The following is a 27,954-nucleotide window of genomic DNA, read 5'->3' as shown; positions in this document are numbered from 1 at the left end:
CCCTGCGCCGCCTGGTGAGCGTACCCCCCCTTCCTCTAGGGGCTCTCTCGCCAGCCCGAAGGCCAGGAAACAGCAAAACACTCTCAAGGACCGACTCAGCCTAACGATACCCAACCGTGACTTTACGCAACGCCACCCGCTGTCCCGCCAGCCTGGCGGCGGTGAGCACGTGCCCATGGTGCCGGGACGTGGCCATGGTGCAGTCAGCGTGGCCCAGCCGCTGGGAAGGGCGCCGCCCAGGCTGAGAGGGCTGTGTCCGCTCGAAGGGCCGCCCCCCGAACCCCGCTCGGCATATGAGGCGAGCACCTCACTTGCCTTTGCCTCATCAAGGCCTAAGGGCGGCTCTAGTTCAACGTCTTTACTGCCCCAGAATGGCGGGTACAAGCCCGGCTGCACAGTCCAGGTGCTCCAAGAAACCAAAGCGCTGGCATCACAAGCCCGCGCAAGAGTCGAAGCAGGTCACCAGCCACCCAACCTCTCGGGGTGGACACACGTGGGAACCTTCTGGACGGGCCGCTCATCGGAGGTCCCGGCAGGACTCCTGCCTTCCCTAGGAACGTTCCCTAGCGCCCACGAACTCCTGCCTTCCAAGCACAAAACGTGTTTGTATGTGAGCCAACTCCCTTGGGCCTGGCGCCGTGCTACCCTTGCTGACCGTGACACCGTCCACGTTGGCCTTCGTCACGCGTGACGGGAATTTCTTCACCAGGAGATCCAGATCTCCATTAGATTTCAGGGTTTCGAATACAAAGAACCTGCTGGCAGCAGCACTGACCAAAACACACACCAGGACGTAATAAAGTCCAATGCTGGTTGGGGTCAAAGCTACTTCGCAGACACAGTTCATTTTCTTCCCCGTGTTTCTGTGGACCGCCAAGCGTCCTTCCTCCTCCTACCTCCAACTTGTCACCAGCTGAGGTTTAACTCCTGTCTAACGATCTCATCTCGATCCACGGTGAGGCCTCTCCTGGGGAGGCGGGGTCCTTACTCCCAGAGGACACAGCGCCCAATGATTGATGGGCAGCCGTGGCGTCTTCTCTCCCAGAGCCCGGTGGCCTGAAGGGCAGCGTCATCCTGTGTCTGTGGCCCCTGTGCTATGCCCGGGCCCAAGCCTCGCCTGGGGTTCGTCTCCATAACGTAACTGTAAGTGAAGGTGGACAGGTGCTCGAGGGCCTCGAGGGAGCACGAGTGTCATCTGAGATCATGACCTGTGCTGTCACTCCACGGACGAGGTGGCGGGTGCCAGGAGCGTATCCGTTGGCACAGAATGCAGTATCTTTTTGATTAAAAAATCAGAGTAGGGGACACCTGGGGGGCTCAGCAGGTGAGCACATGCCTTCAGCTCAGGGCGTGATCCCAGGGTCCTGGGATCAAGTCCCGCATCGGGCTCCTTGCCTGGAGCCTGCTTCTCCCTCTGCCTGTGTCTCTGCCTCTCTCTGCGTGTCTCTCATGAATAAATAAATAAATCTTTAAAAAACAAAGTCAGAGCAGGCGATGCTGTATTGTCAAGAGCTCCCGTGTTTAGGCAGCTTCCCTCTGGGGACTGAATGGGTGACATCTCGGTCCTGTTCCGTAGGGTTTCTAGCGCTTACCAGACATGGAGTGAGCTCCTAACTCTGTGCACCATGTACAAGAACGAACAATTAAGTCTACACTTGCCCCCGCATGACAGAGAAGTCTACAGGCGATGGCTGGGTTAGGTGTCACAGGCGGACGGATGGAGACGACAGAGGGGGCCTGGCTCACTTGGGGGGGGGATTTGTTGTGTGGGGTACAATGGGGAATGTCAGGAAGGATTCCTGTCCTAGTCTGTCTGAGCTGAGACTGGAAGGGTGAGTCAGGTAAACGGGGACGGGGTGGGGGAGAGCATCCTGAGGTGGCCCCACAAGCAGCCATGCCCAAGTATGGGTGCGATCTGGCTCACTTCTAGCCAACAGTGTGGAACCGTGAGGGGCTGTGACCTCTGAGACTGCACTGATCATAAAGCCCCCACGTGGGGAGACCACAGCTGGACTCTCCTGCAGCCTCCAGGTCGCGGACACGTCACGCGGGGGGCAGGTGCTGAGCATGGCCCTGGGGGGCAGCCGCCAACAGAACTGGGACCTGAGGCCCCACTGTGAAGACCCAGGTTCTGGCACCGCGGAAGCCTGAAGAGGCCCCCGAGCTCCAGCGGGAAGGAGGCCTGAGACCCCGGCAGAGGAAGGGTCGGCCATGCCACGCCTGGGTCCCCGCCTGGGACTCGGTGGGGCACCTCAATGTGTGTCACTGCCGCAGCTACGCTACAGGTAGCTCGTTCCACGGCACAGGTAAGCGACCTGTCACCTCTGCGGGCCACCTGCATCCTGCAGAGGGCTGAACCCTACATCCCTGGTGAGACCGCTCAGGGGCAAGGGCGCAGGCGTGGGCGCAGGCTCAGTCTGGGAGCACCTAACTCTTGATTTTGGCTCAGGTCGTGACCTCAAGATGCAGCCCCGAGCTCAGTGGGGAATGGTTGAGATTCTCTCTCCCCACTGCCCCTGCCCCACCTCCCCTCGCCCCCTCCACCACCTCCACCCTCCCCTGCTCCTCCACTGCCTCCCCCCAGCCCCCTGCCCCTTCACCTCTCCCCCAACCCTGCCCCTCCACTGCCTCTCCCCCTCTCTTTCTCTAAAATAAATCAATTTTTAAAAATAATTAAGAGAATATGTCCATTATCCAATTTCCCTCGCTGAGTGTCCCCACATGATGCCTCAATACTCGTCCCTGAGGTTCTGGACTGAATGTCTGTGCACCCTCTCCATCCCCCGGGGTGATGGTTGGATGAAGGACCTCCAGAGTCCGGAGGTTTGGATGAGGTCAGGTGGGTGGGGGCCTACAATGAGATCAGTGCCCTCTAAGAGGAGGAAGGGAACCCAGAACTCTCTCAACCCTTGAGCTTAGAAGAGGACCCACCCTGCACCTCCAGCCCCCAGACTGTGACAAACATAGGTCTGTCCTTGAAGTCACCCAGTTGGTGGTATTTTGTTGCAGCGGCCCAAATGGACTGAGACACTCAACCACTCTCCTTTCTCCCCCACGCCTTTCTTTTATCTGAAAGACAGAGAGCTCAAGTTGCGAGGGGCTGAGGGAAAGGGAGAGAATCTTATCAGGCTGCACACTCAGGGCTGAGCCCAATGCAGGGCTCCATCATGACCCTGAGAGCCTGACTGGAGTGGAAATCAAGAGATGCTCAACCGACTGAGCCACTCAGGTGTCCCCTTTCTCTCTCTCTCTCTTTTTTTTTTTTTTGAAGAAACTCTTTGGTTAAAAAGAATGTAACATGAGTACAAACTTCAAAATACTCTTCTGAAGCTGCACTGCTACCTGTAGGGTCAGGAGGTTCAGCCGTGAGGCCCAGGTCTGACTTGACTTTCGAGGACGTCCACACACTCAAAGGTCAGCCCACATCCCCCGCAGCTGCCTGCTTTCTGTGCCAAGTCACATTTCGGTCGTTCCTGTGCGACGAGGCCCGGGAGTGGAGGGAAGAGACAGAGCGAGAGGCAGAGGAGGATTTGGGCCGCTCCCTGATAACAAGGAGAAAAGGTCGCACAACCAATTTTTTTTGGCTAATTTTGGCTGTTGAGGCCAAACTGTCTGGAATCGAGGGTAAAGGTCTCATCGCAGCCACACCAGCACGTTCCGAAAGTGACCTTCACTTGGTTTTCTCGACTGGATTTTTGTCAACCTACGAGATTCCAGGCTGTTGGCTGGTCTCTCGCACAACAGCTCCTGTGGTGCAGGGACGGCATTCGGCATTTTTTTTTTAAAGATGTATTTATTTTATTCAGAGAGAGAGAGAGACTGAAAGGCAGAGACACAGGCAGAGGGAGAAGCAGGCTCCAAGCAGGGAGCCGACGTGTGACTCGATCCCGGGTCTCCAGGATCACACCCTAGGCTGCAGCCAGCGCCAAACCGCTGAGGCACCAGGGCTGCCCGGCATTCGGCATTTGAATTACAAATAGATGGAAGGGTCTAGGCTCTCACTTCTCTGAAGCCAGAGGCCGCCCTGCACTTCATGGCACCAAACTGCCCACCAGCCAAGAGGGGTGGACAGCCTGCAAGGAACCACACACATACACACCCAGGGTCTGGTGTTTCCAGAAACAGAGTTCCTGACAAGTCAAGGACTTCAAATAAAACATCAACTTTCTGGAGGACAAAAGACTAAGGTGGGCACGACACCATTATCTTCCAAGGTAAAAAAAAAAAACAAAAAACAATCCATCAGCCCTAGCACAGGACACCGGCCCTAACACCTCTAGGAGCTGGACGGGATGACCGCTCCTCCCCTGCGGTTTTACCTTGGTCTTCCCCAGCTGCCACTCGCTGTTGGAGGAGTCATAGAGCTGCAGCAGGGCTGTGCACTTGCCCCTGATGTCGTCAGGCACCGCCGCGTTCCTCATCAGCACCTTATACCTGCAGCATAAAGACGCCCGCGTCACCTGCTAACAATTCCTCTTCTGCCAGACCCTCGGAGAAGAAAGACCATCTATTCAGCCCCGCCTTGCCTTTTGTAAAAATCCTGAAAGGGTCTTCGGACTGCATACCCAGCCTTTCGGATCCGCACCGTCTCCAGCATCCCGGAGTACCGCAGCTGGTTTAGCACAACCGCCTGGTCAAACTGGTCTGGCATCTAAAACACGCGAAACCGTGAGAAGATAAAGTTAACAAGGCCTCCCTCTCATTCTCGTTCTCTCTCTCGCTCTCTCTCTCACGCATACCCGACACAAAAATACAGAAGAAAAAGTGAACCCCACCCCCAGGGACCCATCACTTGGCTTCACAGCACCACCATCACCCCATGAATCCTGCGCCATCCACGAGCTCTTACTCCCTGCCCTTCAATTTTTGAAGTCACATCATCTCATTCATAAATATGATCAACACCATTTCTCGATACAAACATGGCACCATCAGCATATCTTCAAAGATACCAATGATTCCCTAGTACTTATATCCATGTTCAAACAAATTTCCAACGGTTTGAACAATCATCAACCTACCACCATTTTTAATGCTGTTTTTCAAAGAACCTAAAAAGTGTCATCCAGGTATCACTTTCTTTACTTTTTAAATTTCCATTTCGAGGAATTTGAAGGCATTTTTAAATTTTAGCCAAAGAATACAGCAACCCAGCGAGGGACACAGGGAGGGGTAGGCGAGGTTGGCGTGGAGAGCGGGGAGGAAGAGAACACACCAGCAGAGAAAAAAAAAAAACGAAAATAAAGAATTTTAGTTCTCTCAATACCCAGTCAAATCCTCCATTTATTGAGAGCTTTCTACCGTGATCACAAAGTACACCCAGAAAATCCAAACCAAAGACAGGCAAAAATCAAACCAAAACTCACGTCCTGAAATGTATTCTCTCATGCACGCCGTGGCCAAACAAACTGGCATTGCTGACAGGACAATAGTCTTTCAGGGTAAAACTCAAAAGTAGGCTGTTTCCCACTTACAGCTTTTGGGGCAATGACTTGTTTCTCACCAAATAGCCGTTCCCTTGAACTACTTTGTATTTTATCCTGCACAACTGTGAATAAGGGGACTGAAAAGGGGTACGAGAGGATGGAAGGACGCTGTTAAGAAGTGCAAGGAAACCAGACCAGACCAAAACAAAGACGGTGTCTTACATTTGCAGTCCTTATAAACACAGTCATTAACACAAATTTGGGCTTAAAGCCGTTATCCCACAAGTTTCCCAAACTCGGAGAGAAGAAACCTGAAGAATGCTCTGCACGTCTCCCCTACAGCTTCCGCTGGAGCAACAGCCTGCCACCCTCTCCTGCAGGCTGACTGCTCTTATATTTAATCTAATTTCTTCTGCAAACAGCCTGGTCAACTTGTCTTTACTCAGCAGTAGGCTACCCGAGTACGGCCAGTAAGTTAGCGCAAACGTCCAAAACGTTGTGGCTCCCTGATTTTTAGCCTTGACTGTTTAAATATCCCTAGAAAAATAAGAAAAAAACAAACAAACATAAAAGTAGGTGAAAATTACCCTTGGTTATGTTTCCACCTTATAAAGAGTGAAGCGAGGCAGCAGCTGCAGAGGCACTTGGTTAGCGTGCTCCCGATCCATCATCTGGACTATAAGCCGAGCAGAGGCAACCCCAAGAACTAACGCAAAAGGGAGCTAACGTAGAACAAACGCGGAGTAACGCACCAGACTCACTCGACCCTGTTCAGTTCGTCATCAGAGAGCTGGTGACTGAGTATCCCACCACCAGATGCCCAAAAAGCCCTTCCTCAAGCTCTCCCGGGCCGGCCCCCTCCCCGAGCCACGCTGCTCTGCTGGGCGTCTTTTCTCCCAATCCTCCCTTAACAAAGTCCGCGCGATGTTCTCTGGATTTGGCACCGGCTCCCAGGATGTCCTAAAAAATGTTACAAAAGGGACGCTCCATCCAAAAAACGTTCAGCCCCACTCACCATCTCCGGCCCCTCCGTGGAACATTCCACCTTCGGCTTGGCTCTTGGGCCAAAATTCATATGGAAAACGCCTGCCACGCTGACCTTTCCGCCACAGCTAAAGACACTGAACAATAATGAACACCATTCCTGTGCTTTAAAAAGTGCTCGGTCGCCATGACAACCCCTTCCCTTCTCGGGCTAATTAGTGTGGTGTGGTTGTAGGATTTCCTACAGCCGGGAGGGGGGCACCAGGCGCAGAGGCTCCTTCCAGGCTCCCAACCCCATTGTGTTTCTGGCCCTTCCAGTAATTGAAGCAGGAAGGGGGACCCACCGGCAGATTGTCGCCACGGGCAACCCACGCAGCAGTCACGGGGCGGGGGGCTGTATGTCCATCAGTGGGTCTCTGTTTCGCTTCAGCTCCCCCCTCTGGTGCCTGTGACGTTCAGTGATGCCCGGGATCGGGGCGGACACGCCGCAGCCTACAGGAACTGCCCCCAACACTTGCCCGGCGCACGGGTCTCCACCGGAACCATTTCCAGGGCTGCACGGAGCTCACTCACACAGAGCCCACCTGCACCGTCGGGACAGCCAAGCCCGATGGCGACGAACCTGAGGACTTTGGAAGTCACAGCTAGGCATGGGGAGTCTGGGCCTTACACACCTGTTTACTGCGTGCAAGGTGTCACGGTTCTTGCTCCAGGAGGATTAAAAAAAAAGTGGGGCTAGATTTCTTTTTCTGTTTACTCAACACCCCCCACCAGAGCACCACATGTGTTACACCTGGCAAAGCCACACGCACGCGTCCAAAACACCTAGATGCCAGCTTGGAGGGCTCGGGCTTGTGCACCTGAAGGGTTTTGATGCAGAACGACATACACCCACCGTGCGAGAGTCCCACGGAGTAGTTCTGTGGCCCTGAAGACCCCTGCGCTCCACCCACCCATTTCCTCCTCCCCCAATCCATGCCAAGCACTAAACTTTCCACGGTCTCCATATTGCTATTGCTTTTTTTTTTTTCTTTTAAACATTTAATTTTTTAAAAAGCAGTGTAAGGCTCACAGCAAGGCAGAGAGGATGGTAGAGAAATCTCCACTTAGGGCCCCTGCCCCCAGGTGTGTAGCCTCATCACAGGGGCTACATTCTGTTCCCAGGACCCTCACACTTAGAAGGCCGGCAGGTGTCCCAATCCCCACTCCTTATCCTGCAGAAAGCCTAAAACAAAACCGTATCAAAGATTAAAATGAAATTGCTTAAGAATGTAGGAGTAAGAAGAGTATGAGGGGGTACAGGTGACACATGTTTGAACCCAGGTCTGACTGAAAGTTTGCGCTCTTCCAACCTGTATCCACTGCCTCCAGGGAAGGGTGTCAGCGAACACGGCCCAGGAGTCACTCCGGGACAGAGGGGGCCCAGTGGACCCAGGCTGCTGTGCTTTCTGCGTCTAACTCTGATGCCAACTGTTTTCAAGAGAAGCAGCCAACGAGGCTTTAGAGTGAGAGCTGAAGGCGCTCAGACCTGCCGTGTGCCAGGATCCCTTTGCTGGCAGCGCCAAACTGGAAACAAAACCCGGGGATGTTTTGATACCATGCACATCACAAAATATTATGCAGCCGTTAAAAAGACAAGACCAAATGAAAGATGCACCAGTTGGCTCTCGGGCCTTTGGCAAGGAGAGAACGGACGCAGGAAAGTATGTATAACAATCTCATTTTTGTAAGACAATGACCTCACCAAAAAAAAAAAACTCCCCCCTAAAAAACAAAAAAACCCTGCCTGATATATGGTATGGGCATGAATATTCCTCGCTTTATCACACTTCACGGTAATTGTGTTTTTCACAATTTGAAAATCCGTGTCAAATCTGTCGGCACTGTTTTTCCAACAGCTTTGTCTCTGTGTCACGTTTTGGCAATTCTTGCAGTATTTCAGGTTTTTTCATGGTGATCAGTGACAATGACTCACCGTAAGCTCAGATGATGCTGAGCATTTTTTAGCAACAGGCATTTTCAAACTAAGATATGTACACTTTTTTAAAGATATAATGCTACTACACAGCAACAGACTACAGAACAGCATAAACATAACCTTTACATGCACCGGGAAACCAAAAAATTCATGTGACTTGCTCTTTGTGATATTCACTGTATTGCAGTGGTCTGCAACCAGACCCCCAGTATCTCTGAGGTAGTGCTGTCTTAGTCTCCGTCCGCATGTGCAGAAGGCCACAGGGAGACTCATGCTTGGTATCTACTGAGCAGGGGCTGTTACGGATGCCGGGAAGAAAGGCTGCTAGGGGAAAAGGGAATGAAAATAGAGGTTGCACTGGACGGAGATAATCACATATATCCAACCCCACTGTTTCTCTACATGGCTATAGGTCTCTGAAGATGTGTAATAAATGACATTTTTTACAAGGTAAAAACCTGGATATTGAGTGGATTCTAGAGGTCCTCCAAGGAAGAAAGCAAAGAAGGGTAAGAAAAGCATGGAGACCAAATATGAAGCTCCTGGAAGGATACTTCCAAGTACAAACAACCTAAATGTCCATCAACAAATGAATGGATGGGGGTGCCTGGCTGGCTCAGTTGGTAGAGCATGCAACTCTTGATCTCGGGGTCATGAATTCGAGCCCCACACTAGGCGTAGATTACTTATTAAAACAAAACAAAAAAACAAAACAAAACCCCCAAATGAATAGATGAACAAAATACAGATTATCCAGTCACTCCTTGGGAGTATTAATCAGTCATAAAAAGGAAATGAGGCACTTATGCTATGTGAACCCTTAGATACTACGTGAAGGAAGCCCGTCACCCCCCCCAACACACACAAACACATGTGCGTATTATATGATCCTACTCATACGAAACGTCCAGAAAGGGAACTGTGCAGACACAGAGTCGTGGCTGCCTGGGGCTGGGGGAAGCAGGGGTGTGTGTGTGTGTGTGTGTGTGTGTGTGTGTGTGTGTGTGTGTAGGGGGGATGGATAGCCAATGGCAGGGGGATCCTTGGCAAGGTGATGAAGTCCTAAAACTGACAGTGGTGGTGGTTGCACCTGTGAACACACAAAACCCCACCAAACTGTACACTTCCAGTGAGCTGACTGTATGGCATACAAATTCTATCTCCATAAAGCTGGTTTTTTAAAGTATTTTAAAACCCATATGGACATGGAGGCATTTAAAATGCACAAGGAGGGTCGTGTGGGTGCCTCAGGGCGTGACCCCGGGCCCCGGGATCAAGTCCCACATCCCACTCCCTGCACAGAGCCTGCTTCTCCCTCTGCCTGTATCTCTGCCTCTCTCTGGGTCTCTCATGAATAAATAAAAATATTTTAAAAAAATAAAAATAAAAATAAAATGGACAAGGAGTGGGGCACCTGGGTGGCCCAGTTGGTTAAGCACCTGACTCTTGGTTTCGGCTCAGGTCACAATCCCAGGGTCCTAGATCCACGATCCCTGCATTCTGCTCCGTGCTCAACAGTCTGCCTCACAGTCTCTTTTCCTCTCCCTCTGCTCCTCCTGCTCGTACTCTCTAAAATACGCAAATCTTAAAAAATAAATAAATAAAAGTTAAAAAACCAAAATGGACAAGCAGCAATGGATGTGAGAGACCATCTTGATCTTGGAGACTGGAGTGAATGTGTTTAGTTTCAGGTAGTTCAAGTCTTAAAAAAAAAAAAATTGGAAAAACTTTTCCCCTACAATCTTAAAAAGTAAGATTTCAAAATGCCTAGACAAAAGAAATGACTGATAACAGAACATGCTAAGACCTCTCACAAAAATCCAGTTACGAGGAAGCCCTGCCTCCTGCAGCTTCAAACCTAAAGGGCAAGGGAGATGCTGACACACAGAAACCAGGACAGCAGAGGCGCTTCACAACAAGGGTCGGAAGTAAATGCATTTATGCATGAATGGTCTGAGGACCCCGCACACTGCCTAGCCTTTCATAATTTCATACATATTGCACAGAGATAACAGGAAGTATGTCAGCGGACTTGGGAACAGCCACCTGTCTACAGTACAAGGACATTCACTCTGTGCTTACGGAAAAAATACAGTTGGTTGATTATCTCTGGACCCTCAACGTTCTAGTACTGCTTAGCATCTGAGAGATCTTTACGAACCAGCCGAGGGGCCCTGAGAACTCGGGACGAGTGGGAACCGGGCTTGCCAGACAGAGGCCCCTGGGGCTCGCCGGGCGCCAGCCAGGGTTTCAGGGAGAAGGCATTTCTCTACTCTGGGTGGGTTGGAAGGGCAGGTGATCCCACTCTGTAGATGAGGAAACCCGAAGTTCTGTCCTTGGCAGGGGCACAACCTTCTGGGTAACAGCACAAAATGCACCTGTCCCTGTGGGGACCCAACAAAGGCAGGCTTCTCTCTGGCTCCAACCTGCTTAGACGGCACTGTGCCAGCAAGCCCTACACCTGACAGCCCAGGTCCTCAGAGCACAGAACAACCAAACGTGAGGTCTGAGCGTTATACCGACAACTGCCTTCCTTACTGCCCTTAGTGGCTTCATAGAAAAATAGCATTTTGGGGGATGCCTGGGTGGCTCAGTGGTTGAGGGTCTACACCTTCGGCTCACAGCGTGATCCCGGGGTCCCAGGATAGAGTCCCACATCGGGCTCCCTGCAGGGAGCCTGCTTCTCCCTCTGCCTGTATCTCTGCCTCTCTCTGTGTCTCTCAGAAATAAATAAATAAGATCTTTAAAAAAAAAATAAGTAAAAAAAATTTTTAACTTTCTATCTTAAAAGACTCAATCTCCCACCCATCCCCCTTTGGTAGACTGTTTCTCTGAATGAGTGAGTAGTAGGACATCCTGAAAGAGTTGTACTTTTTCCTCATATTTTGCAGTGGATCCTGACCTACTTTCTCTACATGAAATGCAGTCAACTTTATTTATATAGATATTATGTCTGCACCTGAGAGACTTATGTCATAGTCCATATTATGTTGGATGAGTCCCTGGCATCCTAAAACATATAAAAACAAGCTGATTATCTGATTCTTTATCTTGGCAAGTAGATACTATGGCGTGGGGAAAAGCACTGTGACTGACCTTACAGAGAGGATTTAATATCTTAGCTGTATTTGTATTTGTATTACCATTATCAGATATTCCTTTGCTGTATTCACCTTCAACCAGAAATCTCACCTCTGATAACCCTTCTTCGACATTAGAAAATTGAAGGTCCCAGCAAAGTCTATCCAAATCAGCTATGTCACACTAATAAACTATCCCACCCTGTAATGACTGACAAAGTCTTGCAGTGGGACCTCTGTCCTCACCTGACTAATTCACAAAAAAATTCATTTAAAAAAAGATGCAAGGCCTCTCCATCTCTATTTGCTGCATTTGCTACATCGGACTCTCAAAAGCAGTTCATAAATATTGATAAATATTGAATAGAAGTTTATCGTGCTTTGAAGAGTTTCCTGAAGCACGGTCACTAAAGCAGCAGTATAACTTTCATGACCTTGAACACTTAACAGAAGCCGATTAAATGAGCGACAAAAGTTCTTTGCACTTAGAACGGTCATTTCACTCCCGGGCTGGTACACGTTACACAGTTGTCGCCACTTGCAAGCTTCACATTTTGTGCCAGGAGACAGGAGCTCAGCGCCCCTGAGGGACAGGCAAGCCCCTTCCTCCCAGGCGAGGACTGGGGAGCACCGTGGTGACAGGATGGACAAAAGCTGCGGGGCAGTCGGGCAGGCGGACTGCAGAGCCCAGAGATTTCTGGCTCCCCAGGCACAGCGCGCTACCCGTCCCGGCCAAGCGCCGTCCCTACCTGGGAGGGGCACGGTGCACTACTACAGCTGCAAGCTGCTGTCCTCACCTCGGAGCCACGCAAACCCCGATGACTCAACAGGAGAGAGAACGGGAACAAGGAACACGGGCCCCACATAGCCCCCCACGCCCCACGGAATCGCCCACGGCTTGGGCCATGCCACGCCCCCGTTCCCACATCTGCGGCATACACTGAAGCACAGAGGCTTCCGTGGCACATTCAGGCCCCACAATGCGGCTCCAGTCCGCCCTCCAGCCAACACACGGCGAGGTGAACCCTACGTTTCATTAACGTTACGAGAACCCCAGGTGCGTCTGCACTAAAGCCATGGCTTCCCGTCTTCCTCAGCTGGAGCTAAGCCTCACCACCCGGAGGTTCTCCATCGCCTCAAACTGTTGAGCTTTGCGGGTCTCTTCGGGGGTGTCTCAAACACGCCCTTCCCGATAAATAGATGTGTTCCTGAAGCCTCTGACGGGCACACGTGTCACCTCCCCTGCCTAGAGTAGCGCACCTGTACTTGCCCTAGGATGTGACCGTGACCATACTTTCTCCTGTCGTGTGTTATTGCATGTCCATTAGGCATATCCGTGTGAGGTCCCCATTAATGATGCCTGCTCTCGAGGAGGGTCTGAATTTTATGCATTTGTCCCTAAAATGCCTACCATTGGCCCTGACACACTAGATACAGACACACGTACACTCCGGGGCTGCCTAAACAAAACTGTGGTTCTGTTCACAGCCTTTTCCAATGCACTTCTACGGCAAGGACTTAGAAACAATGTCACAAGACAGTTCATGAAAGGAAAAATGGATTAATGTCTCTGTGAAGAACACTCGTAGGACGATGATAAGACAAGACATTGGGAAAATATTTTAAAAACACTTAACCAAAAAAACACTATCCAACATACAGAAGAAGACTTACTACTCCACGATAAGAAAATAATCGCCCAATTTAGAAAACAGGGAAAAGATCTAGACACATCATCAAAGAAGATTTAGGGATGGCTACTAAGCCTGTGGGAAGATACTCGGCAGCAGTTGGTTTGGGAAATTGCTAGTTAAAACAGTGATACCACCATGCACCTGTGAGAACAAGGAAATCCAGAAACTGAGAATACTCCATGATGGCGAAGATGTGGAGCAACGGAAGGCTAATTCACAGCTAGTTGGACGCAGAATGACACAGCTAAGTTGGAAGACAGTTTCTCATAAAGCTCAGCAGTTTTATAGGTTCCAGCAAGCACGCGTTTCCAGATTTAGCCAACTGAACGGAACACATGGTAACCTGCAGGTGAATGTTCATAACATCTTCATTCATAGCTGTCAAAGTCTAGAAGCAATCAAGAGGTCGTCCAGTTGGTGAATGGCCAGAGACTGTGGTATATCCATACTACGGAATAGTACTCAGATAATTTTTAAAAAAGATTTTATTTATTCACGAGAGACACAGAGAGAGGCAGAGACACAGGCAGAGGGAGAAGCTGGCTCCCTGCAGGGAGCCCGATGTGGGACTCGATCCCAGGACTCTGGGGTCACACCCTGGGCTGAAGGCAGATGCTCGACCACTGAGCCCCCCAGGTGCCCCTATTCAGAGATTTTTAAAGAACAGCTATCATGTTCCCTGAAACACGGAGGGACCTTAAATACATAGCATTACACGAAAGCAGTCTGAGGTGAGCATATGTATCTGCTAGTTGGTCCCAATTATATGGCACTCTGAACAAGGTGAAGCTATAGAGACAGTTTATAGAGCTATAAACATCAGCGGTTCCCAGGACGCAGAGCGGAGGGCTGAACAGGTAAAGCACAGGCAAATTTTAGGTGAACTATTCATCTGATACTGTAATGGATCCATTTGCCCAAATCCAGAGAATTTTAAAGCCCAAGAGTGAACCCTGGAGGATCCCAGGAAGTAGATCGTCCCAAGAGCATCTCAGAGTATCACAGAGGAGTGAAGCCACTGCACTGAAGGACTGGGGGCCGGGCCATCCTAACTTTGACACGAGGTCTGGAAGACGTACGCACCGCACTGTGGCTGGTGGAGCTCTTCCCTGGGAAGGACCCATTCACAGCGCTGCCACGGCTCTATGGTAAGCAGATGATGACATGTGGTGGGAGCCAGGTTTCTCACTGTTGGAGTGCGGATTTTGCAAGAAAACCTTAATAAAACGAACTCTATCCAAGTAGATTTGACTTTTACGAAAACGGGAGCAGAAAGACTCCGTTCTGGTGCTAGCTTACCTGGCACCCTAAGGATGCCGGCCGCAAGGTCCAAGCGGTCCCCAAAGCGTGTTTCCAGAGAACACGCCCAAAGCTTGGCTCCATGTCCCATTATTCTTTTCAAGTACTTATATGACTAATCAGGATCTGTTTCTAGAGGAAATGGCTTGGCTGCAAAATACACGGAAGCAACTCTTCAGGGTACAGTGTGAGGACAAATGTAAAAGAAATTGAGAAATAAAAGCAGTCTCGTTTTCCCCATTAAAGTATCATTAAATGACAGATTAATGCGTCCAAAGGTTATGTGTTTTTTAAAAATTAGAAACATCAGAGCACCTGGGGGGCTCAGTCGGTTAAGTATCTGCCTTGGGTTCAGGTCATGATCTCGGGTCCTGGAATCGAGTCCTATGTCTGCACTCAGTGTGGAGTCTGCTTCTCTCCCTCCCCCTCCCCCTGCTCATGTGCAGGTGCACTTTCTCTAATCAACAGATCAATCTTTATAAATACAAAAAATAAAATAAAATATTAAAATATACAATAAAATCAGAAACATGGAGAATGTAAACAGCAAAAAGTCCCACAGCTCTCCTGGAGAAAAGCGCTCTTGCCAGTTTCCCGCGTCTCAGGCTGGACACAGTCTATGCCCGTGTAAACATACATCTGCGTGTGCATCGTGTATGCACCTGCAAGCACATGCACGGAGACACACATACTTTGTTTAAAAAAAAAAAAAAGCGAATGCAAACATGCCCTACCTTTTGTTCTCCTCCCCTAACAAAATCCCCGTCAGGACACACAGGTGGCTCCCACCTCCCGTCCTCGGCTGCACGGCAGCATCACCAGGCAGCATCACCACTGGGAGGACTTGCTCAGCTCCCAGCAGAGGCCCTTCCGCTGCTTCTACTCTTTGCTGTATCCCATGCAGATCTTACCCGATGGAAGGACACTTAAAATGGCGGAAGGGCAGGGTCCCCAGCTCCAGCCTGGCCCCCCGGTCCCCTGGAAGGTTAAGCTTCAGAACCTCCGCGTCTCTGCCCAATGCCGCCTGCCCCAGGAAGCGGGATTCTGGAGACGCCCTGGGCGAGAGGGGCTCTGCTCCAGGCCAAGATCACCCTGCGCCCCGCGGCTCCCCCTCGCCCAGTGTCCTGTCAGTTCCACGTGTTAACCAAGCAGAACGAACTACTGATAAGACTCGATGACGTCCTTCCGTCAATGGTCTATGACGTGTGTCATAATTCTGTGTGTGTCCCGATTTTCTAGAGCATCAGACCGTGGACATTTGGGGGTTTGTAGGTCACACCACATAACGAGGTCATCTGATAGTATGTCTAGTCCAAACGATGCATAGAAATCCACAGGGATGGGTCAGGATAAAGGGCTGGGACTTAAACCAATGTAACAGAAGTAGCAGCCACTGCGCATTGAACGCCAACGCAGTACGAGCTCAACAGACAGCTCTTCGCCCTTCCAGCCGCCCTGTGCATCACATCAGCCCGCGGTGACCCAGTGGCCTGTGTGATAGAAGGCAGAGGAGCCAACATCTGCTCAGCACTTTGCAGCGCGCCAGGCCCTCCCGTAGCCGCCTGCACGCGCTCACCTCTACCTCCCTGGGAGGCAGCCGGCGGCTGGCAGTGTCCCCGTCAGCCCGCTCCAAGAACGAGTGACAGAAGCCACATCCCCGGGGAGCAGGACAGGCGCCACTTCTGAGACCAGAATCCCTGCAGATTCTCCCAAAATGTCCCTGGGGTACCGTGGGTCCTCTCCTCGCCCACAAGCCCACGCCTCTGCAATGAGGTCCTGCTCTGATCCCTGCGGGTGGCTGAGCAAGCTCAGGCGCTTCTGTGCTGCTCTGTTTCCAGGAATCCGTGCGGCCACGTAGTACTAGTACCATCTACAGCAACAGCACCAGTAAGAACAGCCGCAAGAGAGGCTAACGTACCAGGGGCTCACCACGTGCCAGGCAGCACACCAACCTGCTAAGGCTCGCTTTTATTGGACTCTGCGAGGTTTTATTTTTTAAGTAATCTCTACACCCAGAGCAGGACCCGAACTTACCTCCCCGACCTCAAGCATCGCACGCCCTATGGATGGAGTCAGCCACGTGCCTGCTTAAATTCTAGCAACTGCGTAAGGCAAGGATCCTCATCACCCCCATTTTAAAGATGCATCATCCGAGGCACGGAGAGGGTAACTTATAAGGGTCACAGAGCTCGTCCAAGTCGGAGCCAGGCCCGGGGAGGGCTGAGCCAGCACTGGGAGCCACTAGCTTGGCCTGTCTGCCCTCTGAGGTGCACGTTTGGGGGTGTGGGATGGGGAGCTCCTGCGCTTCCAAAGTTTTCATTACTTAACGATGGGCTTTGTTTCCTGGTATATTTTTCTTGAATGAAATTCAGCACAATAGCTGTGTTGTAGCAGACTTTACACCAAAACAGAAGTCAGCTTCTGAGGATTAAAACTCAGAGGAAACAATACATTTCGTTAGGACAGGGCTTGGCCAACTACAGCCTGTGAGCCACATCCGGCTTCCCACCTGCTTCTGTAAATACAGTCTTCTTGGAACACAGCCCTGCATTGTCCGTGAACACTTTCATAGGACAATGGCACAGCCTACACTATTTACCATTTTGCTAGTTGCAGAAAAAGCATGCGACCGGCCCTGGAGGGTGGAAAAGCCAGGTAAATAGTGCAATCAAATAGTGCAAACTTTGGCGCAGTCAGCAGGGAATCAGGTCTAGGTCAGATAAAAAAAAAAAAAAATCAATATGAAAAGGAATGCAGACGACCTCATTAATAATTCTGAAATTCAGTACATGTTGAAATGACATTTTGGATATATTGGGCTAATGTGTATTATTAAAATCAACTTCGCAAAAACTATTTTTCTGTTTACACGCCAACGTGACGAGTGGGAAAATTTTAAAGGACGTATAAGACTCACACTTGATTTCCACTGGACAATCTGTGCTGCTCTGATAAATTAGGCTGAGCCCCTGGCTCGGGGAGGACATGGAGTGAAACAGCAAGGCTTCACATAATTCTATTTGCCTTTGGTGCTTGGAGCACATCTTTATACAAATGAACTGTCAGACTATTTTAATACGAAGCTTATATAAAGACCAAACTAAAATATATTACTTTTCTCCAAAAACATTGTCCTTTATTCAAATATGAAATAACGTTGATTCTAACAAAAACACTGTCCATTATTCAAACATGAAATAATGTTGATTCAAACAAAAACACTGTCCATTATTCAAACATGAAAAGCACGCGAATAATGTGAAAGATGCCCCATGAGTAGTTTCAGGAGGCTGATGATTCTAAAGAAATGAGACATGAAGAATTTCCATGAATTTCAAACAACATGGGAAATATCGACACAGTTCTCAAACAAAACACGTGGGTTTCATTTTTCCTGAAAAATTGATATGTAGCTTCTGATGTGATTCCAGAAGCTTCCTAGGGCATTCAGTTGGCCATGTTTTTAACAGGCCTCGGAGCCCAGCATCTTCAGCATCTGGAGTGACAAGACAAAGCACACCAGCAGGGAAATCTGTAATAAAGCTAGCCTGAACGGGCCAAAAAGGGGGCACCCCAATCGATTTGTTCCCCCCACCTGGCAAATAACGGCTTGGAAAGGTTATGGCTAACGGCCAGCTCCCGGGGTTCAGAACAAGCTCTTTAACTGTGTCCGTGGGACATTTCCCCGTTTGAATCCCAGCTACCATTGTGCTCACATCACAGGCTCGTTTCCAAGCCCCACCAAGGCCTGAAAGCCACACGTATTTAGCGTTTGCTCCAATGCTTCCCTGCCCTCCAAGAATGCAGGCCTCCCCTCCTCCTCCACAGCCTCTTTCTCCTATTCTTACTCCTTTCCGGTTTCCTGCTTTTAACAACAGCCCTTGCACCTGCTGCTCGGACTTCTATGCCTCCTCACGGCCATGCGTGCAGAGTACTGCACACGGCTACATCTCCTCCCCTCCTTTCCTGCACACACCGGACACAGACACCCCCAATGCCGCCTCCCTCTAAGCCATGAATCCCCAGGAAACCCCTGCAGGAAGTTCCCAGTTGACATGCCTGCATGCCTGACCCTCTGGGGGGACACCTGACCCCTCTCGGGGGATGCCCGGCCCTCTGGGGGGGACACTTGACCCTCTCAGGGGACGCCTGGCCCTCTGGGGGGACGCCCGGCACTCTAGGGGGACGCCTGGCCCTCTCGGGGGATGCCCAGCCCTCTTGGGGGGATGCCCAACCCTCTCGGGGGGATGCCTGGCCTTCTCAGGGAACACCCAGCCCTCTGGGGGGATGCCCGGCCCTCTCAGGGGACACCCCACCCTCTCGGGGGACGAGGCACACGAGAACCTGGGGCTTTCCTGGGGACTCCCTGTGCCACTCACACGAAGCCAGGAAAGCAACGTGTTCCTGCTAGAAGGGAACCCGGCGCAATCAAAGTCAAGCCACTATCGAATCCTCACAAACCAGAAGGGTGCCAGTCGGTGCAGGCTGGTGGCAGCAGGTACCAGTCCGTGAGGAGACAAACTCCACAAGGGAGAGCAAGCCCTCAGGAGCTTCAATAGAACACAACACGGACACCCATCAGGGCCCACGATATAGGACACCTGGGGCTCCGCGGTGGAGCATCTGCCTGTGGCTCAGGGCATGACCCCGGGGTCCCGGGATCGAGTCCCGCACTTCAGCCTGCTTCTCCCTCTGCCTGTGTTTCTCTCTCTCATAAGTAAATAAAACCTTACCAAAAAAACCCCACAAAAAAACAAAAACAAAAACAAAAAAGATCTGCTCTTTCGGCACATACAGCATGAGTGCTGTCCTACAAGGGACCAATGTCAGCACTGGGGGATGCTTTTAAGAAATTTCTTGATACTCATGTTTCCACAAATCTGTTATTACGGTATTAATTTTGCATCAAATACTAGAATTATTTCCCTTTCTATTGTTTAACATCGAATCCAGCTGAAAAAATAAGGGGTGCCTGGGTGGTTCATTCAGTCAAGTGTCTCCCTGGGGCTGAGGTCCGATCACAGGGCCCCGGCTCTGCAGGGAGCCGGCACTGCCCTCCACCCTTCCCCTGCTCATGCTCTCTCTCCTGCTCAAATAAATAAAAATATTAAAAAAAAAAAAAGGTCAGTGCATTTATGTAACTCCTTCCTCAGAACTGTTACAAGTATAAAACGTCCATCCAGAAAATCCAGGATCACGTCCCTGAAACTTCTCAGAAGTATACGTATGTTCCAAATACTCTGGTTATTTCCATCTTCCCAGCTTCATCCTGTCTCCTCATCTCAAGTGTTGTTCACTGGCGGGGCCCATAGTCCCACCCTTGCGAGGGGACACCCGCTGTCCTGGGGGCAGCCATCCTGGATGACGACCATCGCGAGCCAACCTGCCAAAACTGCTCACCCCCCGGCTTCCGGCGCACAGCGCTCAGCCCCAGGCCCCCAGTCTGGCCCCCGAGCCACGCAGAGAGGTCGGGATCCCGCTTCCTTCCTAACACAAGGAGAGCGGCTCTTCCGGCCCTGCCCCTCGCACGGATCAGCCTTTACTCCAAGAGACAAAGTCTTTGTTGGCTTGATTCAGGGCCATCCCAAAGGGCCAACAGACGCTCAAAAAACAGGAGCTGTTAGCTGAATGAGGGTATTCTGTGGTGACGTGATGGCTGCCCCGTGGCTGCCACTTGGGAGCCTTGAGGAAGGACCGAGAGACCCGCAGACACCCCCGTGTGAAGCCCAATGTGGAGCCTCTAAACAAATGCTTATGAAATGGGACCCTCATAAGTCGTACAGTCCCCGCCTGTGAGTTACTCTGTCTGGCTTTGGTTTTCCAAAGGGAGACCGAGGGGTCAGTGTGTGTACACACCTGCTCCGTCTACGGTTAGGTGGACGTGGTGCTGGGGAGGAAGGGGCTCCAGCAGGGCCTGGGCTCGGGCTCCGGAAACACCAAGATCCCAGTGGAAATGCAAGGCCGCTGGATAGCTTAAGACGCGTTGAGGTTAACGCGGTGAGGTCCAAAGACACCCCGGAGGCACAGCGGAGCAGAGGTCATCATCACTGGCAGCACGACCTGGGGATGCCAAAGCCAGGCTGCAGACAAGGTCCAATCTAGGTCAGGAAGTCAGGATGGAAGACGCAGCACATGGACCGAGCGAGCGCCCTGCGGCCACGGGGACAACTTCGAGCGGGTGGCCTCGTCTGGAGCAGCCACACAGACAAGGGCCTGGGGCAGGGTCGTTCCAGGAACAGGATACACAAAACACAGTGGGAACCCAGCATGGGGGTGGGGGGGGGGGTCGTCGCAGAGAGAGAAACGGGCCATCATGTGGGAGGGCCGGTGAGCCTGCTGGTCACAGATGTCCTCCCCTGAGGGGTCACGAGCCCACGTCAGCTGCTGGAGCAGGAAGGCTGACATCAGGCCTGGAGTGTGGGACGGAGGTCTCTTCCTCCAGGGTGGGCACGAGCGCGTCCTAGGAGCCACCAGAGCACATTTCTCCATGGCCCCCGGCCACCCAGGGGGATCAGGGAGGAGAACGGGGCATCACCCGAGACGAGGCTGGCCATCCAGAGGGAGGCCAGGGAGCCCAGGGTCCTAACTGAATTCCCTCCCTGCCGTGGCTGCCGTTTTTACGTCTGGGCTCACGCAGTGATCAAAGCAGGTTCCTTAGGACCCAAGCACTTGAGAAAACATGTTCGTTGCGTTCCAATCAAAAAACAAAAAACAAAAACCAAAAGGAAAGAAAGAGAAATGTAAGGCCCATCCATGAATCCAACTGGGGCAAAAATATGAAATTCCAGAGTGAGTCCACGGGGAGATTAGAAGCCACGGGGCTGTCTGGGCAAAGAAAGTAAGTTTCCCTCAAACAATGGACGGATCACAGGGTGGGCCAGTGGGAGAAATGCGAATCCCGAATAGGTCACGTAAATTTGAAATCAAGACATTGGGACTTCCCGATACATCTGTATCCATAAATCGATCTTGGGGTCAATTAACGTGTGTTGAAAGAGACTCAGGAAAACCAGAGAAAGGGGGTTGGGGGGCAGGTGCAAGACCAGAGATTCGGTCTAAATCGGCCACAGACCCCAGTGAAGATGACAGAAGGCCCGATCCTCAGCATAAACCCCATCGGGACGTCCCCATAACGCAGCCTCCCTCTTGGGTATCATCTGTTGCCACTTCATGGAATGCGTGTCACTAAAACCTTTATCCTGCTAGACTGAACCTCCATCTCCTGTGCATCACGGTTCTAGTCAAAACCCTCAGGCCACCATGTCGAACCCATCAGGGGCCCCTTTATTCACACTCACGCTGAGAAACACGCGTTAGGGGGCAGCAGCTGTGTCTCTGCAGGTGCTGCCAACGAGGCGCCCGCCGGGCACCGAACTGCCAACATTGCCGTGGACCTGCCCGACTCACACAACTGGCGAGGTGAGGCCGATGCCAAGGGAGGCTGAGCTACAACACGCGAAGCCGGGGACACGGTGGGAAATGAGAACGACGTGCGCCCAGGGGCCCCGGATGCTCTGTGTCCAGAGCCCAGAAACCTGGCAGGTGGGTTAGTGTCTCCACAGTGTTGGTACCAGGGTATCCACCGTGGGAGCCGCGTTAGTCCACAGAGATGGTCAGGAGACCGGAGACACTGGTGGCTTCCTGGGGCGCCTGGAGGCGCAGCAGCCAAGCGGCTGCCTTGGCTCAGGGAGTGACCCCAAGGTCCTGGGATCAAGTCCCACATCGGGTTCCCTGCAGGGAGCTACTTCTCTCTCTGCTTGTGTCTCTGCCTCTTTCTCTGTGTCTCTCAGGAATAAATAAATAAAATCCTAAAAAAAAAAAAATAAAAAAGACTGGTGGCTTCTTGCTTTCAGGTAGTTGAGCTTCAGAGACAAACTTGTGAGCCCACTCACCACGGGGGGCTGAGGCCAGGACACGGGGCAGAGGGGTCCAGAGACACCGCTACAAGGGCCGATCAGGACCTGGGAGCTGAGCTGCTCTGAAAAGGATGAAGATCAAACCAGCGACTGGGAAAAATCCGAGCCCCGAAGTAGAGATGTCGATTATCAGGAAGGACAGGATCTCCGTGACACACAGGGGCTGAGAGTCACTCCACCCCATTGCCTCATCCCCGCGGGAAGAAACGGAGGCCGAGGGGCCACTGTGTGTCTGCTTACAAGGGGCCCCAGGAGCAGCTGCCCCTGATAACCGGTGGCCCGGACTTGTGAATACTCATGAATATGCACTGGGGGAGCAGGAGAAAACCAATGCGCAAGACAAGGATTTCACTTGAGAAGCGCTGGGTGCCGCCTGTGCAGGGGGACACGTCCACGCGTATGCAAGGCCTCAGCTAGGTCTACTTTCTGGAAGGAAAACAAAGGCCTGGAGAGAAGGGGGTGCGGGGCGCCCAGCCTCCCAGGGCTCCTTTCTCTTGCTTATTCGTGTCTCAGAGTGCTTGTCTGCAAGTCATAATGGGAAATTAGCCAGCCTTAACCGCAGCCAATATCTGTTAAGTATAAATTAGGAACAGCACGAAATATTCCATCGAGCACTTGGGAGTTGCTAGGAAACAGGAGGTCAAGCAGCGCTCAGAGGCCAGGCTCTTCCCATCCCTGGGGCCTCTATGGGGCTCCCGGCGCCTCGGCAGCCAGTGGGTACAGGCTTCAGGCCTGTTCCACTCAGGATGCTTCAGGGGGACGCCCCTCCCGCCCCCCCACGTGGGACAGGGCCCAACGTCTGCAGCCTGGCGCTTCCCTTCACGGCACGACGCCTGGGAATCAGCACACAGGAGCTGGTAGTTGAAGACAATTCCACTGATGAGGCAAAAGGTGGTAAGAAAACACAAGAGCCACGTGCGGGGCGGAGCGCACACATTCCGCCGTCGGGACACACAGAGCGATGGAAGACACGTGTGACAGGCGAATGTTCTCTCCTGTTCACCAGGCCTCAGAGGAACACTTCCAATCCACTTCCTCTACTCACCTACCTTCCTGGGAGCGCATTCCCCGTCCCTGGACGTAAAGAATGGTCTGCAGGGCTCTGCTGATACCTTTCCCACAAACCTGGTCTTTTCTACATTTACCGCAAAATGAATATATGTCCTTAGCAAGTGCTGGTGGCAGGCACAGGGTCAACCTCAGGTGAGTGGTGAATACATACAAGTGACTGGTCAGGAGGGGAAACGGACGCTGCTGCGGGGACAGCCATGCCCTTCCCATCGGTGGCCCCTGCCGAGACTACACCCCCTCCATGATGACCAACAGGAGCATGAGTGTTTTTTAAAAGATTTTACTAGAGAGAGGCAGAGACACAGGCAGAGGGAGAAGCAGACTCCATGCAGGGAGCCCGATAGGGGACTCAATCCCGGGACCCTGGGGTCACTCCCTGGGCCCAAGGCAGGTGCTCAACCTCTGAGCCCCCAGGTGCCCCTCAACAGGATCCTTATCACCAGAGGTCACTGGGCGCCAGTCCAAGCTGGGAGCTCTACAGATGTGATCACAGTCAGTCCTCATGACCACCCCCAAAAAGGGGTAACTTTCGTCCTCACTCCACCAGCGAGGATATGGAGGACTTAAGAGACCAGTGACACATGGCTGGTGACACAGTGAGAGCAGCACTCTCTCCAAACATCGCTCTGTCCATCATGATACACCTGCATTCATTATTTTAACCCCAAAACGTGTAAGGAGTGGCCCGTCTTACCATCCTGTCGCCCACTGTCTAAAGGGCAGACCCTTCGCTAGCAAGCAGAGGCAAAGCCAACCTGTTGTCTGAGAACATCACGGGAGGCTTGTGGCGTTCGCCCCAGGACGCGGAGGAAACAGGTGCAGGTCAGCTGGCTGCGAGTCAGCGGGCCGGGCCGGCCGGGGCTGCACTACAGCTGTGAGACAGGCAGGAACCCGTGAGACGCAAGCACGACGACGACATGGGGAGCACGCGACACCTGCTCCTGGGTCGGCCTCCCCGTCTGCCCTGCTGAGACTGCTCAGGGATAACGAACAGACACAGAAATGATGCACCACGACCTGTCCATGCCTTCCCCGCTTCCTCGATTTTAGCGCCAGTCCTCAGTGGAGGTGACCTGCAGCTGGAGACTGTCCCCTCCTTTCTGGCCTTACAGCAGAGCCCCCTGGCGCTTGCCAGCCCCCACGGCACCCATGCCATCTGCGAGCCAGGCTCATTGCCAGAATGACCGGGACAGAGGACAGTAAACCCGTGTGCATCCAGCCTGTGGCTGACGGCCTCCCAGGAGCCGCAAACCACCTCCTCGATCATTCAGATACGTCAACATGTTGTAACAAGGAGCACGGACGGGCTGGGACCCGGCAAGGTGAGTAATGGAGAACAAGCGGCGATTGTATTGTAGTTAATCTTTTCTAATGGAGCATGAGAAGAGAGAGGCCCGCACTCTGGACGCTGGCACAGCTCCGAGTTTGCGCAGACCAGGAAGGCCTCCAGCACAGCTCCAGACCGCAGGCGCTCCCTCCAAGGGGGGGCCCACCTGCTGAAGCCCCCGGGCTGCAGGCAATGATGGTCCAAGGCACGCCTCGCTCTGCAGGGGTTTTGTGACCTTTCTGCACCTTGGACACACCTGGCTCTGAGTATGCACAAGTGTGTCGGAATCCTGGAAATCCAAATCAAACGACGTCCTAGCCAGTCCAAAATGCCCTTCCACCTCCACGAGGACTTAGGTCCCGATTTACACGGTACCTGGGAGCAGAAGCCCCAAGGAGCTGCAAGTGTGGCCGATATAATCGAATAGTCCAAGCTTTATTGGAATGGAGGAGCTGACTTTGATGAATCAAATATATAGGCCAACGCTTCAGAGTTAATAAGAAAACCAACCAACCCCCAAAAAGAGAGAAAGAAATGAAAAGAAGCCAGACGAATTCTTTCTGCAACTTCCCAAGCCACAATTAACATATTAATGATGCCCCAAGCCGGCCCTCACCGTCTTGCGAGATTCATCTGACTCCACCAAGTTTTAGTTCTCTCCTTCTGTATGGCGACGACCTTAATTAACCTGTCCCGTGGGGTCCAGAGCAAGGAGCACTAAGATGACTTCATATCCCAACCCTCTTCCATTTCAACTCTTTGTGGCTCAAAAGCAGAAATCTGCTATCCAACCTCAGGACACGTTTGCAGACTTCGCTTTCTTGTAGCACCTAAGAGACTTTTTTTTTTTTTTAAAGCTTTACTTAACAGTTTGAAAGACATTGGTTTGGTAGTGACGTTTTCGTCATAAACGTGGAGAGAATAGAGCGGGGGATGCTGCAATATTTTTCACGGGGACTCTTGTCTTGCATTTCATAGAGGCATACTTTGTATACATCACAGTGTAATTCTGAAGCTAAACAGTATTCCCTTTTGAGCGAAACAGTGACAAATGAAGCATCTGGCGCACTTTAATGAGCTGCTTTATCCTTTCAGAGAGGCTGAAACTAGGCCACCCATTCATCTGAGAAAGCGGGTAGCACAGAGCAATTACGTAATCCTGCAAGACACACGGATATTCAGGGCACACACACCCCCCATTTAAAATTTTCTACTATTACTTACTAGGAAACAATACATGTTAACAAGTGACTCGACACATCTGGAAAAATGTTAAACCATAAACTGTTTTCCAATTTCACCAAATATCCAATAGCAAAACTCCAAAGTTCACAGCTCTAACAACTGGCATCTTAAAAATTAACTTGTACACAAATGCCATTTTTACCAAAAGCAAAGGAAAAATAGAAAAACCAAAAATCAGCAAGAAATAGGATAAAAACCCAAACCAGCATGGACAGCCTAACCCACCAGTTGCCAAACAGAGCAACTCTGCCTCCGGGGCGGGGGGGGGTTGGAAATGTCAGCAGACCCACGGGGGCTGCTAGTGGCATCTGATGGGTAGAAGGCAGGGTGGCCGCGACGAGTCCCACGCTGCACAGGACGTGCCCCCACAGCAAAGGATCGCCCCGTGCAGAATGTCGAGGGCGCCAAGGCTGGGATGCTCTGCTTGATAAATGACCCGATGAATAAGAAAAACCTGATAAACAAGGAGGTGGAGAGTAAAGAATGTGAAATTTAATGATGCACACCCTCTAATCTGAAATGGGAGGCGGGTGATGCAGACCAGCACAGAGCCAGAAACTTTGGAAACCCCGGGGGGAGAAAAAAGAAATTAGGTTACAAAATTAGCCTGTGAGGCCTAGAAGGTTTCGGGCTGGGGAAAGAGCGCAGAGGTACTCACCTCACCGAGGGCCAGAGGACAGGAGTGAGCACTGCTGCGGGAGCGGGCAGGTGAGGAGGAGGGCAGAGCCGCGGCCAGGCCTACCTGCCGGGAACCAGTCAGGAGGAGGGGGGAGGGGAGGAGGCCCGGACAGGTGCCAGGAAGGCGGCGGCGCCGGTCACAGCCTTGGGGGCGAGGGTGGGGGGTGAGGGCGGAGCAGAGAACCGGGTACCCGCGGGCTCTCTGCGGAGGGGAGGCAGGGCAGCTCTGATGGCACAGCATTAGGAAGAAGAAACGCGCCTGGCCTCTCTTTGGAGGCTTTTAGCTGCAAAAAGACCGCTCAGGGGAGCATCCCCTACTCACCCCCACCTCCCTCCCTTCGTGCGGGTATTTCTCTATCAAATATTATTTACACGTATTTAATAAAAGGAGAGTGTGGGCCAGGGAGTGGAATCTGGAGAGAAAAACCGATGGCATCCAGTCCGGGGGCACCCAGAAGACATTAAATCAAGAGGAAAGGAGGAGCCTGTCTTTGGGAAAGGCCGCCACAATACGGAGTACAGTACTGGGAGCCGCTTCCACGACTGCCCCTGAGTGTGACTGCAGAACAACGTGAGACCAACAAACTCCATCTTCCACTGGCAAGCTTATCCCGCTATTCTCAGTTTTATTTCTTTGATCACGCTACTGGAGTTGTCAGGTCACTTCCCACTTGTGTGTCACTTTTTGGGAATTTCTCACTCACGTGTCTTACTCATTTTTCCACTAAAACACTGGCTGTTTTTTAGGGCAACACATCCACTGTCACACACATTGCAAAATATCTTTGGGCCGTAGTGAAGAACAATCTGGCCGTGTGCATGCTAGGACTCAGCAAACAAACTGATGATTCACCTTTAAAAAACAATCCTGAGTGTGCACAGGTATGAACACACACGAATCCTCGAAGCACTGTTTACCACAGGAAAAGGAAAGAGTCCTATAATAGAACCTATTCGAAAAGCATAGTGGCCTCGAGAAAAAGCTCAGGGAGGTCTCCAGGCACAGTAAGCCAGGAAGAAGGGACTTCTAGGATCCCGAGCAGACTCTAAATAAAAGTGTAAAGAATTTACCTTAAATTGATGTTTTGCATATTTTCCAATGATTTTATGATCAATAACTACTGCCCTCATGTTGGGGGGTGAGAGGCAAAACCCAGTTACTAAGCATCGTGCTGTTTTTACTGTTGGTCTGCACTGGAGCGTTTGTGTGTCGGAGGCCGGCCGGGCAGGAGCCGCAGAGCTAGGGGTGCAGCGGT

General features: G+C 51.7%; 1 protein-coding gene across 6 annotated transcripts in view; it reads right to left on the bottom strand.

Annotated features, from left to right (window-relative positions):
• Positions 1-27,954, bottom strand: part of MYO10 (myosin X) — a 194,527-nt gene that overhangs the window by 32,633 nt on the left and 133,940 nt on the right. For 5 of the 6 annotated variants that reach the window (XM_072825052.1, XM_072825049.1, XM_072825051.1 and 2 more), the window contains 2 exons: positions 4,527-4,651; positions 4,320-4,434 (listed from right to left, as the gene is read on the bottom strand). The exons of the other annotated variant lie outside the window; for it this stretch is intronic. In XM_072825052.1, the coding sequence (XP_072681153.1) occupies positions 4,320-4,434; positions 4,527-4,651 (240 nt within the window). The remainder of the gene's footprint in view (positions 1-4,319; positions 4,435-4,526; positions 4,652-27,954) is intronic. 6 annotated transcript variants of the gene reach the window in all.

This window comes from Canis lupus, chromosome 4, assembly GCF_048164855.1.
Source record: "Canis lupus baileyi chromosome 4, mCanLup2.hap1, whole genome shotgun sequence".
NCBI classification, from domain to species: Eukaryota; Metazoa; Chordata; class Mammalia; order Carnivora; family Canidae; genus Canis; species Canis lupus.
The sequence above is the reverse complement of the archived record's forward strand: the minus strand, read 5'-3'. Positions and strand labels throughout refer to the sequence as shown.